At 40.5% G+C, this 14,192-nt stretch overlaps 1 protein-coding gene across 10 annotated transcripts in view; it reads left to right on the top strand.

Annotated features, from left to right (window-relative positions):
- The first annotated feature begins 306 nt into the window (after positions 1-306).
- Positions 307-14,192, top strand: part of DST (dystonin) — a 299,250-nt gene continuing 285,364 nt past the window's right edge. For 3 of the 10 annotated variants that reach the window (XM_048296868.1, XM_048296880.1, XM_048296867.1), the window contains exons 1-2: positions 310-511; positions 944-978. In XM_048296868.1, the coding sequence (XP_048152825.1) occupies positions 331-511; positions 944-978 (216 nt within the window). In that variant the 5' untranslated portion in view covers positions 310-330. Of the gene's footprint in view, positions 512-943; positions 1,006-14,192 lie in introns of all 10 variants that reach the window. The other 7 variants (XM_048296861.1, XM_048296860.1, XM_048296883.1 and 4 more) reach the window with 5 other exon arrangements.

Raw genomic sequence — 14,192 nt, 5'->3', positions numbered from 1 at the left:
CGCCCGCCGATGCCCGCGGGCGCTCCGGCTCTGCCCGCCGCGCTCCCCGCTCCCGGCAGCCGTGCGGGCACGGAGGGGCAGCCCCACTGCAACCATCGCCGCGGCGGCGGCGGCTGCTGAGTCACGGCCTGAATCTCATCCTGCTCCTCCTCCTTCTCCTCCTCCTCCTCCCCCGCGCCGCCGCCTCCCGCCCGGCTGCCGGCTCCAGCAGCGCGGTGCCGGCGGCGATGCCCGCCCCGCTGCCGGGGGGAGAGGCTGCCCGGCGCTGCCCGGCCCCCCGCCGCTCGCCGCAGACCCGCGCACGCACAGGGGCAGCCGGGCGCTTGAGCCATGATTGCCGCGGCTTTCCTGGTCCTGCTGAGACCCTACAGCATCCAGTGCGCCCTCTTCTTGCTCCTGCTGCTGCTGGGGACCATTGCCACGATTTTATTCTTCTGCTGCTGGCACCGCAGGCTCCAGAAAGGGAGGCATCCCATCAAATCCGTCTTTTCGGGTCGCTCAAGGAGCCGAGGTAAGAGACGCTGCCGGTCCCCGAGGGCGGTGGCGGCTGTCCCCGGCCCATCCCCAGGTTTCTGCCGGCGGAGGGCCGCTCTGGCACGGTTTAGCCGGGCAAAGGCTTTAAAGAAAATTCAAGCCGAGCCCAGGACTGCGGCAGCCTTGTCTCCACCCATCCCTTAGCGAAACCTCGGCTAGCGGGAGAGAGGTGAAAGGCTGGGAAACCCCCCAGCCCTCCCCGGTCTGTCAAAGCGCAGCAGAACTTTATGCTGAACTTCTTCCCGATGAATTAAATATAAATGCCGGGCGGAGCTGCCCGCTGTGCCGGGAGGGCCAGACCCGTCCCGGAGTGTGCGCCAAAGGGCGAGTGGCGGGGTAAACCCGTTAGCCGGGGCGAAATGCGAGGTGCAGCTGGTGGAGCCTGTGTGTCTTTCTGCTTGCCTTCCAGATGCTGTCATGAGAACTCATCACTTTCGCTCTGAGGTAATTTATTTAGCACGCAATTTCAAGGTCAGAAGTTGTTCTCTTTACCCGAGTACATATTGTCGTGGTCTTTTGTTAATGAAATCCCATAGTGAACTTTTCATTTTGCATGAAAGACATAATGTCCTCTTTCATTTCTTGGTTTGGTTTTTTTTCCTTCCCAAAACAAAATGAGCTCTTCATCTGTGTTACCCTAACCGGCCTGCCGATTTGTGTCATTCCCAAAGGAATTGGTTACTTGGAGAAAAGCTGTGCTTACCGGACATGCCAGACATCCCTCTGTCCAAAGGCAGCCCTGAGCCCAGTTATTGACTTCGCGGTAATAGGTGCACAGCTGGTCGGGTTTGTGACTGCAGAGCCTCTGCTCGCTTTCTTTGCCCACAGCCCTCACCTGCTCCTTGTCAGGGAAGTTGCCCGCTTGGCTTGGATATTGCCGTGGGAGATCCCAGAAGGATCCAGACTACAAGCCTGCTTGGCAGACACCTCAGTGTGTGACTTTGTGTTCAGAGGTCAGGGGAATCAAAACTCTTACGTGCCAGTGCTGAAAGTATAACACAAACCCCAGTCACTTCCTAGGGGTTCTGAATGAGGAGCATAATTGCTGGGAAAATATGAAAAGTAATATTTGTTTTAGTACCCACTTTGTTTCCATGCTGCCCTGTAGAACTCCTGTCTAGATATTTCTCTTGCCTGGTTTCCTGCTATTGATTTAAGGCATATCTTCATGCCATTGCCTATTATTCTGAAAGCCTTGAGAGAGAGTTTTGCACTCAAACGATATTTTTGTTTTAAATTATTTGCATTTTTCCTTACCCTGCTGTGGGTGTGAAAATTCTCCAATTATGACTAATGCTTTCAAAAGTGTGCATACGATACATTTTTGCAGCATGGTTCATATTGGCAATTAGTTTTAGATTCTTAACTATTTTGAAATTTGTACACACTGACGAAAAGAAGATGCCATAGGGAGTGTCCTATCTTTAAATCATGAAAAGCTTGAGTTTGTTGTTCAACAGTGCTTCAGTAAAGTGAACAAACAAATGTGTCCCTCTGGAAATCAAAATATTTTTTCACTATTTAGTTTATCCAATATGAAATGCTTGGTTTCCATGTAAAATTCACTCAGTCCTGAGCCTAGATGGAGATGAAGTTTAATGTTTTGAAATACGTGCCATCCTGCATGGTCACACTTCAAAGGGAAGTTGGCAGAGTAATTTATTTTTATTGCTTCAGCATGTGGTTATTTGTTTATCATCCAGTCAGAAGTAGATGAATTTAAAATATTTCCTAGAAGAAAAAATATTTCCTAGACCATTTAGTGAAACATGCTAGAGTAACTGTTATATTCTTTCATAATTTTCTGTATTTTGTTTAGATGGAGTAATACTGCAGCTAGTGGTCTAAACTGCCCTTTTAAATAAGTGGTGGAACTGTTTTCCCCTTCATTATCTGATGAGACTTTTGATAGAGAAACGATGACTCATCTGACATCATTAAATTTTCATTTCCCGATATTTTTTCAAGTAAAATGTTATTTTAATTAATCTAATGGAATTCATTAATGAAAAAACTGCAGGCATACTTCTAATAAAAATATTGGAAACATTATCTGAAGCAGAATTTGACATTCTCTATCTATATCATCACAAAACATAATGTACTTCCAACTGCAATGCGCTGTTGGTGAAAGCAAAGCATGATACATGAAAATACAGGTTTTGCATAATCCCCCCTCTCCCCCCACCAAATGAATGTAACATCTCAGCTCCAAGTTTCATAGCACAAGGTGCATCTGCTAGCTTCCACCATGCTTAGTTGTTTGTCAGGTGTAGTTATAAATAGTGTTTCTTAATTATAATAAGAGATAATGAAAAATAGGCTGATAGTAAATAGCAGTGGGTTGGCATTCATCTCCTGAGAGCTGGGTTCAGATCTGACTTCCATCACGTGTGAACGTGCAGGTGGTGTAGCAGCAGTGCACAGAGAATAATAATTGCCCTATCTACAGAGCGGTTGGCAATTCCTGCATGATTGACTGCCTGCCAGGAAAGCCTTATATTTGGAAAAATAGATGTGTGCAAATTTATGTTGAGATCCTTTGCCACAGCCACAGCTCTCATGGTGCATGCCTTCATTGTCTTCACACAGCGAGAACTATTGAATCCTTTTCCTTTAATACTGAACCACACACAAAAAAAATAAGACTGCATACTATGGGAGGGTAGATACAAAATTTGAAAATGTATTCATGATCATTTTCAGCCCTCCTGTTTTAAATTTTATATGCCACTGGTGAATTGAATCCACAAATAGTTCATTTTTGTGGGCCTTGATTTTTAATGTCTCTGCAAAACATGCCTCATTATTATACATCAAAAGTCTATGCAGATATTACTTATTATAGAATGAACTTTAACACTTGACCCCCTGCCTCAAAAGGAGGTAAACTTGCATGAATCATCATGAATATAAAGTAGGTTAAAGTCTGTCTTTGTTAGAGGTGCCTCATACCAGAAAAAATTAAATGGGAAGATGCGAGAGTTTATTGAGATAATACACTGATGTCTCCACCTCCCCACTAACACTCACTTACTACCATCTGAAGTTTGTCAGGCCTAATTTTTAATATATTTTTTATTACTGTCCTTAGGTTCATTATGACTATAGCTGCTCTTAAGAGTCTTCCATTCTCCAGGTACTATAGAAATTTCATGAAGTCACAAAGGAATCACACCCAGAATGGTTAATGTTTCTAATCTCAGGAGACCTAGATATGCCACTGCTTTAAAAAGAAAACAAGTAAATTTCCAACAGAAATATTCATTGCTACATGACACATCAGACTTTGATGTAGTTGTTTGCACTAGTCTTTCTTTATTTTGAGTATTAGTTTTAGAATAAAATGTCTGTGCTGAACCAAAACCAGACCAAAATAACAGTATAACTCAGTGAGAGTTTTACCAAAGTAGGGACCATGATTCATTGTTGGGGCTTTTTATTTTTATTATTATTAAAAATATTAAGGCTATCAATAATTCACTAATGCCATTCTTCTTGTGCTCTCTGTAGAAGTTTTTTTTTTCATGAAGTAGAGGAATTTTCTCTGAGTACTTTGTGGGCTTGGTTGGGCTTGATACAATTCAATGTTTATCATTTTATACTTTAGAAAGAGGTCTGAAAGTCTTGTGTACCTTTCAGTTTAAAAGCATTGCTTAATATGTTGGTGTTTCCACTTCTTGTGATTTAAATTTCTTTCTGAATTAGTTTTCCTTATAGTTGAAGCCTCTGGAGTCATTGGATTATGTGAGATTTTTACCTTTCAATTAAAAGGGAAGTAAGCTTCAAGCCCTTAGGCTGGAAGGAATTAATCTGAATGGTATAATTCTTAATGTCTTTTGATTTGGTGGTAAGAACTGTTGAAAAGGAAGGTTCTCATTCAGGATCTCTAAATGGTTGGGTTTTATGAGATTGTGAAGGGATAATTATGCTAATTGCTAAAGTAGCAGTTTTCATATTATTGGGGAAAAATGACCAGTTTTATAAATCTTTTGCCTGAAATTTTCTCTGAGCTGTACAGTTTTCTTTATCTTACCTTTTACATTACAAATACTATGACTTCAGGAACTGAGGGTATCGGTGTCAGTGGGCAGTTGTATCACTTTGTATTTATTTAATTTTGACTCACATATTTTCAGCAAGTTTCCTATGAATGCTTCCACTGAGACCTACAGGTATAAATCTACTAGGAAACAAATCAGTGGAAGTTTTACAGTCCACTGTAAATTCTGACTTCACATAACCCAGGTGGACCTAAACACACCAGTAAGACAAATAGGAGTTGACACTTTATGAAAAGACTGCGTGGGAGGGCTGGTGGTGTGTGTTAACCATGTCTGTAGCAAAGGAAGAGCATTTGGGTGGTTTGAGTTTTGCAGACCCCACATTTCCATTTTAGTACACCGAACAGTCGCTACAAGGTTGTATACATTCAGTGTATTGTTGTGACAAGACTGGTAGTGAAATAGGTCATCCAAGACTGATGACAATTTTTAAGAGCAAATGGATTTTCTAAATCATCCATTATGGTACAAAGGATGCAAAACTGTAGTACAACAGTCTCCAGGAAATGTATATATTACTTTTTTGACACAGATGCCCAGAAAATTGTTCATTAACTTATCCCTAAGTGTACCTTTGCCATAATCATGCCCCTTCTGAGGCTGATTGTGAAACAGTTGCCTAAAAATACAGTTTTAGTTATCTTACAAAACAATAATGAATAGTCTTTGAAGAGTTGCACCATAATTCATCCTGTGCTTTGCAGTTATTTATAAACTGCTCCAGATATGTACAGCTCCACTGAAAGAAGAAATCAGCAGACCCTCCAAGCTGAATTTGAGTCTTCTGTTTGATCGGAGGGAGTGCATTCAAGGAGCACCAGAAATGTGCAGGACTAGCCAGAAAAATGCATTTATTCCCCTATTGAAAGGATGTTTCATTGTCTTTATGGAGCTGAATCAGACTGAAAATATTTTATTTTTGTGTTTGACATGATTTTCCCCCAGGATGTTGAAACTATTTTTCCATTAGCTGTCTAAGAGATAAGGAACAGGTTCAAAGGAAAGTAAATCAGAGACAAAAATAAATTGTTTTCTTAGATGTATGAGAGCACTTAGGTATGGGAATGAATGGAGAACTATAAACACAGGTTACACTGTATAAGGACAAATCCTTCTGTCCATTTTTCATAATATATCCATTAATGTGGCCCAGACAGAGTATGGCACACTGAGCTGTCAAATGGCAAACTAGGTATCACTGAGATTTGGTTTTCGATACGTTGTCTGTCCATCACTCTTTGTCAGCTTTAGTCACAGCAGTTCTGCCTTTAGATAGCCAATAAGCATCAGTCTGTGCTGAGGAACAGCCTGTTTGGCAATTGTATCACAAAATATATGGCAATTGTCTGGTTGCTGCAGCCTCTTTAGCTTGAGTGTCTGAGCTAAACTACCTCCAGAGGAGTTAACTTGGGTATTTGTCTCTGTACCACAATGTAGTGTACAAATGCCTGATACATTTATACAGCCTTCTGGTTGTCTGCATCTCTGCTCTGGCTTCTGATGGTCTGCAGAGCTTTGAAATGCTGAGGGGATCTCCTCTGAGCTCCATCAATCACCTGATAAAGTACTGACATTGTGTCATGTCCTCACGGTTCTCTAGCAGGACAGGGAAAACCACTGCATAAAGATACACTACCTCATAAAAGTACTTACTCTTTAGCTTGCCTTTAATACAGTTATGCTAACAAGCTCATGGCTATCATGTAAGTATTTGGATATCCAGGTTTCTCAGTATCTACTGTTATGTGTGGAAATGTGTGTTTTAGATGAGCTGCAGTTCACTTGTGCTGTGTGCCATTTAAGTGCACACAAGCACAGCCCTGGTTCCAAGGGGATGCAGGGGGAGCATGGCTTGTGGCTGTCTGCCTGTTAACAGACACATGGTACACATGAACAGAATGGGAACTTCTAGCTGCTGCCTTTTGCCCTAAACTAACCTCAGACTGAAACCATGAATTAAAATATATGAGGTCATACTTGCAGTGAGCACATATATTACCACATCTCCTGTAGAAACTGTTCTTACACAGACAGAAAGGATCATGCAGGGCTCCATAGATCACACACTGCTCAGAAAAGCTTAATCATCTCCACTGACTTCTCAGGTACTGTAGTTAGATTATAAGGGCGACAGATCAGGTTGTAGATGCTCTCTCAGAAACAGCTCAGCTCTTTAGGCTGAGGGTATTAAATGTAAGAAAGCACCACATGCACAGTACCTCGGGGTTGTGTCTGCTCCAGGGCTGTTATGTGTGTTTTCCTTGGGCATGGAAACCTCACCCACACTCTCTTCCATTCCCAGACTGTTTTGAGTAGAGGCACCTTTGATATGCTATGGAAGAATGTGCACAGCGCAGAGTGAAGTCACCTTGATGTTTTCATGTAGGATCTGATTCAGCCGAGCTGGCTTTTTGGGGCCTGGCCATGTCAGACATGTGAGGATACCATCCAGAGCTGCAGCCTCTCACCCTGCTCCATGTGCTCTGCAGCCTGGAGGGGTCTCAGGCTCTGGAGAGTGGGCATGTGGGCTCCCCCAGCCTCCCGGGGCAAGGACTCAGCTCTGTGTGGCAGAGATGCTTTAGCATGTCAGGCTCATAGTGGACACAGCTGATCTTGATCTAGTGTTAGCAAACCTGCCTTGGTTTTTAGCTTATTCCTTGTGCTTCTGGTTCACCAGGGAGCCTGGGTACCTGTTACCTGGATACTTGTACCCAAAGTGTCAGCCCCTGCTGTGCTCCCTTGTGCCCTACTGCCTTGCATCAAGGAGAGTCAGAGCTTTGCTGTTCCTGACTCATCAGCAGGAATGAAACATGAGTTGCAGCTGAAGTGTGGAAACACCGTATCAGCTAAAGAAACTAACTGCACTTGATGTTTGGGCAAAGACACATTTCTTGCAAGTTGTGCCAATGTCCTTATCTCCCCTGTCCACTCAGCTGTTTAAATACAACACTCGACTTCAGGACAGTAGGGTAGGTAGTAGAGCAGACTGAAAGTGAAACACAGATCCTACAGGCTTAATTGACAATTATATAAATTGATAGCAAAAATTATACTGAAATACATAATCTTGTCAGACTGAGGTATTGTATTTATCCTTCTTCCTTGTTCTAGAAAGAACAAAATGATAGAACCAAGTCGAGGCATCATTCTCTTCTGATCTGCTTCCACTGCCTTCTTTCATGTGAAGGTAGGAGTTGGAAAGTGAATTTGTTAAAACAGCATCCCCTTATGCAGCCCAATAAACTCACTGTAGGCATTTATTTACAGCTTATAGTCTATAGGGCTTCTCAGCTGACCTAGTGTTGATGTCTGCTTCAGGATGTGCTGGATGGTTCTTCAAGCCTCACTGAATGTGTCGGTTAAATTTTTTATTGGTGGTAACAGGAAGCAAAGGCTTGTTCAGGTATGTTGTTGGTATCTGAATCTAGTTATCTTAATAGATAAATGAATTCCAGCCTAGGTATCTTTTTTTAAAATATATTCCTGCTAAGTCTCTTATCAGTTATGCATCTATGTTATAATTGAAAAAGTACAGACACATCTTCATATGCTGTGGTGGGATAAATCCTACCAGTTTGTGTTTCAAACAAGCACACTGGACAGAAGAGAGTACTTTCTTTGTATTAGATGGTTGACAGTACTGGTATGGTTTAGCAATCTCTGTTTTTTCTTATTCAGCTTCTTACCATATTTTTAATATTTAAAGCTAATTCCTTCTGGCAGATCCTCAATGTATACTGGACACTGCCCAAGATGAGGAGACATGATGAGATGGGAAATGGAGGAAGCAGAGCTGGAAAGGTGACATGCTAGGGGAATGCACTAGTATATTTTAAATTAAACCTTCCCTTGCAGACCACTGATCAAGCAGTACACTGATTTTTTTTTTTTTGTTCTTAAATAATTGTTCCCTTCCTACTGTAGGCTTGCAGTGCCCTGAGGTAACAGGGAAAGAACTGGGACAAGCCATCACAAAGCAGCCGTGGAGAGCTGCAAGGCTTCTTGTCAGAGAATGATAGGGCTGTGTGGAGAACAAGCCGGCTTCTGGGGCTTATAGCTTTAGACAGGAAAGAGTATTTAAAGGGTATCTTGAGGCATGACTGGGTGTGCCATTTGGCTATTTGCTTGCAGATCATCAGATTTTCCTAAAGTTACAACTTACCTGTGCTTTGATAGGAATCCTGACGTTATGTCAGGAAAAACCAAATGTCATGCTAAACAGCAGTGTAATATAGCATGGGTTATTAGACACTGTATTCTAAATTCACACCGAAACCTAGCTTCACACAAGGGTTCCTATGTATTTACTTGGGGGGCCTGCTTAGGAACTGGAAAGCAGATTATTGATGTTCTATTTCATGAACTCGGTTGTGAAAGTAATCTTGTTCAGGTTATGTAAAAAGCAATTGCTTTAAATGCCTTTGAACGTGTGGAGTTATCTTGGAATATTACACGTGCCAAATCACAGTCTTCAATATCTGAGAAATGGTTCCAGCACTTCTTAGAGTTTAGATTTTAGAAGATAAGAATAATATCTCCTAAAATAAATATAAGGCATGCAAAGCAGCATCAGTGAAAGCTTGCTAATGAGGGAGAGGAATGAGAAATTGAATCCAAAATCTTATATTTTATGCTTTAAATCCTGATTCAGATCTTTATAGGAGTAACCCTTTGTAAGATTAAAAAAAATTAGTCAAGAGAACCATACCAAAAAAAAGGTTGCAGTCTATTTTTTTAGTTCTGATAGAATCAAAATAGAACAAATGCAGTTGCATCCTCCTTGGGTGTTAGTGAAGTAATACGCTCAGTGAGTGTAGGTAATCTTCCTGTGATCCTGTGATAGAAAATTTACACGTTGCATTACTTAGCAATCTTTGCTATAAATATCTTGGGGAACTTAACTTGAATCTTGGATTTTGGGTTGAACTTGCAGAACTGGCAGTTAAATAAATGTTGCGGGGTTTTCTTTGGTTCTTTGTAAATTCAGGATGGAAATCTTTATGGAAGAGGAAGGAGGGAAATAATGCAATCTTGGCCGCTTTTTAATTTAAAACCATTCTTATGACTCAGATGCATAGATATATGCATATATCTACATCTATCTATCTATATTTCTTTTTTTTCTGGGTAGCAGAAAGAATCTAAAATTTCTTGCTTTCAATGTGCAGGGGAATTTGATATAATAAAGTTATCTAATTAAACCTGTCTTTTTAGTTGGAGTAGGTATCCAACCATAGGGTTTAATTCTGTTTCAGCCTGTCTGTAAAACAGCTGAGAATGCCAGCATCTTGAGAAGGGTTTGACGCTATGCAATGTCTGCAGGCCCTGAGAGGATGTGGGTTGCATAGACCTGAAAGTTTCCAAGCTTTAAACAGTTGGTCACCAACTAAAGACTGTTTCTTGAAGGCCATTAGTTGACAATGGTAACAGATGATAATTCTCATGCACATACAACCACTGTCCAAAACCTTAAAAGCAAGAATGCAAAGCTGGATATTCTATCTGAGCTTCTTTTGGCTTTGATATTCATTAGCACACCTTAATCTACAGGAATTACTCAAATATCTGCAAAGGCCTTTGCAAACACTTGAGTTCTGCTGTCACTGAATTGTGGCCTAATGCTAGCTAGCACTTTCTCTGTGATTTACTGAAGGTAAACTGGGCGGCAGTCCAGTGCCCACTGAAGCTAATGGAAGGATTTCTGTTGACTTCAGCTGGATATCAGATAATGCACTTTTACTTCTATTGATGTTAATGCTTACTGTCTCTGAGAACCCATACTGGCTGGAAAGGTTGAGTTCCAAGATCAGAATTCTGACAGCCAATATATTCTACATAAAATACTTATACACTGGAAAAAGTGAAAACTGAATATGGTTTCTTATCAAGCATAAAAATAGAGATAACGTGTGATGAAGGCAGTAGGGCTAGTAGAAACTAGAATGGAGAGAAGGATCTGGTGAATTAATACAATTGCACATTAAAAGAATGGAGGAGACAGAGATTTATATCACTAAAGCAATAATGCACACATGAGGTAGCGTTGATGTATTCATATGGTGTTCTTAAAGAATCAGACAAAGAATTGAAAATAAATACAGAAAAACAAAGACAGTGAAAGAAAAAGGTTATTTAATTATTATTAAAAATGTCCTTACCTGTAAATTTAAATAAAAGCAAAAGTTAGAAAAGTTTTTGGAAATGTCAAATTCCTGTTTTTATGATGAATAAATTAAGAATGAGAATAAGCAAAAACATAACAAGGATAGCAGAGTATAACATATTTGTTTATCAAATACCAGACCATACTGAAGAAATGGGGCAAATAAATACACATTATGTTGTTAAGAAATGCACGGTTGAGTATATTACAGAGAAAAGTCCTTAGCCACTTTCTTAATTTTTAGGTTTAAGATCTTCAGAAAGGGCCTTTTGAATGACTTTTAACAGTTCAGTGAGGACTACTTTCAGATGTGTAGCCTCATTGGAAAGAAGATGGGATGGGAAGTGTTTAAACAGAACAGAAAAACATGTTCTACTGTTATATAGTAATATATATATTCATACCAGTAATATGAATTTATAAGAGTACTGTATTGAATTATGGGGATCCATCAAGAGTGGTTTCCATGAATACGGAAATATAAAACTCTCACAGGAAAAAAAAGTGGTGGAAGAGACCAGAACCATTTCATGTAGAAGGAGAAAAATAAAAGAAGTCTGATGATAAAATGTGTATGGGATGGTGAATACCATATTGAAGGCAGACCAAAACCTAGTCACCATGGGTCTGATCCATCCTATTTAATTTGTATACTCACAGTATGGATGTCTTTGAGTGGTCAGCTTGGGCTGTGGTTATGGCCAATGGAGAGAAATGGGTGCTGTGAGGGAGTGGTTCTTCTGGTCTGCTGGCTTCGATGGCTCGAAGGGCAACCTGGGGAGGGCATGTCTGCTGAACTTTGGTTAGGGGAAACCCATATGTGTTTCTATAGACAAAAAATGAGTCACTGAATCAGAGTTGTGAAGTTAAAACTTGGCTGGATAAGGTCTTTTTTTACTGAGCACCTTACTGTGAAAGTAATTTTACACAGCATACTCTGGCATGCAGTGGCCAGGCTGGCAACATTCATCATCCATTTGGGTATAAAGATAGAATAGGTTCTTTCAATACATTCCAGAGAAAAAGCCAACCAATCAATCAAACAACAAAAAAATCAAACCAAACCCCCCCCAACATTCAGAGAAGACTATAAAGGATGAATTTCAGCTAAAATAGGCTGATCTCCCCAGCCTGTTTCCTCATACAGAAAAGCTCATTTGAGACCAGGTGAGCTAGCCTTTGGCTCTGCACCAGCCTCCAGAGACACCTCTCCATTCCTGTTTTCTGTAGAGTTTGATTAGGAAGATCATTCTTCCTGGATTCAAACAGACTCTAACTGGAAGAATGCACATAAAGATTTTTGTGGAGTAGATAATTCCAGGTTCAGTTTGCCTTGTGTCTTCCTCTGATATGTCTAAAACTGATTCTGGTGGTTATGTGAGTTGTTTCTTTAAGGAAGGATACTTTAGGGTAAATCTTTGTGCAGCTATTTTGGTATTTGGAAGACAGGTTTTCTAAAAATACATGTTTGAAGTTTTGTTTGGTTTGCCTTGTTTCAGAATGTTACAGGCACAAAAATGAGTCAGGCAGTAGGTTCTGGGAATGAGCAACTCCCTCCCAGCGCAAAGAACAAGAAAAGGTTTTCATTGCCCAGTGACACAGCATTCACATGGTACTGGAAGCTACAAATTGCTTAATGGTGTTAGAGCATCCTCGTTGTAATATCCATGTGATTTTAAAATCTCCACCTTTTCCTCAGTGATTTGGTCTCAGGTGGTGTACTGTACTTCCCTGAGCATTTTGTAACACTTTTCTGCTGGTCTGTGGGCACTGATTTAACATCTAAAATAGTGCTGTCTTTGCCAATCAAATATTTGTGTGACTTCCTTGTTTTTTATTTTGATTGCTGTATTAATATGATGTTTTTAATTCTGGGCTAAACTGTGGGATAAATAACACAGATGACACAAAAAGATTCTGTTCATTTCACTGTTTAGAAGGAATCACTGGCCATCCTAATTTTGCACTGAGCATAGGAGTAGCAGCTACCATATGTTACATCACTTTTAACGCCCGTCTTTGTTTTTGATTACCAAATTTTGAAATTTTCCAGATTTGCATCTTTTCTCTGGCAAAGTCTCATTTCAGGAATGAGTAAGCAGTTTGGGTTTTGGTCTAAGGACTCTGCCCTTGTAACTTTATCTTTGTAGATATGGAATTAATTTTCCACCCAAAATCATGATCCTCTGCCTTTATCACATTATAATCCTCCCCACAGCAACCATTTGTGATACTGCAGGCAGATTATGACTTCAAGAGAAGAATAAGCTTCAGCAGACAGAAGCAGATGAGCTCTTAAAGAGATAAAGATCCCATTTTCTTGCTAGTAATAAACAGCAAAAGTGAAAAATACAGAAATATCAAGGTGAAGCATTGTCTATAAACAGATTTTTCTGGAAATCACAGGTGACTTTTTCATATTGAAACATAATAATCAGTAAACCTTGACATATTTTGAGGTGACGCCACTCGGTGAGACAGACTCACATACTTAAATCCCTATTTGGCATGTGTTTCTAAGCACTTTCAGAGCTGCCTAGCTTCTATCAAATTCTTCTGTTACATAAACATACTTTCCCAAAGAGTTTTATCCGGCTAATGGGATGGGAGTGTGGTGAGGGAGCAGTGCAGAGTATATCACAAGGCTTTGGCCAGTAGCCCTCACATGTAAATAAAACATAATGCATTTAACATTTAGAAAATCTATCCTGATTTCAGAACTTGGAACAGATTTGCTGGGTGTTTTGGTCTCTTAAGGAATATTTGCACTTACTATGGAATAATCCCTCATGCACACTAGCATTTTTTTCTAAAAGAAAATTTCCACGAGCAGTAAGCTCTGCAATAGTAGGCTCCATGAGCTGTGTTTTTCCCTGTTATTCTGAATAGTCCCTAGTATCATGTTGAATGATACATTGTAAGTATCTGTTAGCTATTTTACAGTGTAGAAAGGAAATGGAGCAGTAAGCTTTCCCACTGCAATAGTGTGGCAGAGTCTCACATTTATGTCTTTGAATGTTTGGAAATCCTTCTAAATCTGCTGTCTGCAGTGGCTTCCACTGTTCCACGGCTTGCTTTGGTTGATATGGACAGGGTCCTGCTCCCATTCAGATATGGGGTGTCAAAGTCTGTCCTTACCTATAGTCTGAATGATTCTATTGCTTCAGTAGAGTAGGAGGGATCATAAAAAAAGATTCAAGAAATTTTGGCTGTACCTTTGCATCAGATGTATTTCACAGCCCTGATGCACCGCATACATGAACCTCCCAGACTGACTAAGTAGATTTGGGCTCTATTTCTGTCCCTCCTCTCCAGTGTTCATGTGTTGAAGGTTGTTACTTGGAAGTTACTTCACCTTCACTTCAACTTTTTACATTATCTGTTGCATGCAGTGTGTATTTATAGCAATTACTAGCATGTCTATGTAAGTG

The sequence above is a fragment of the Corvus hawaiiensis genome, chromosome 3 (assembly GCF_020740725.1).
Source record: "Corvus hawaiiensis isolate bCorHaw1 chromosome 3, bCorHaw1.pri.cur, whole genome shotgun sequence".
Classification (NCBI taxonomy): domain Eukaryota; kingdom Metazoa; phylum Chordata; class Aves; order Passeriformes; family Corvidae; genus Corvus; species Corvus hawaiiensis.
The sequence above is the reverse complement of the archived record's forward strand: the minus strand, read 5'-3'. Positions and strand labels throughout refer to the sequence as shown.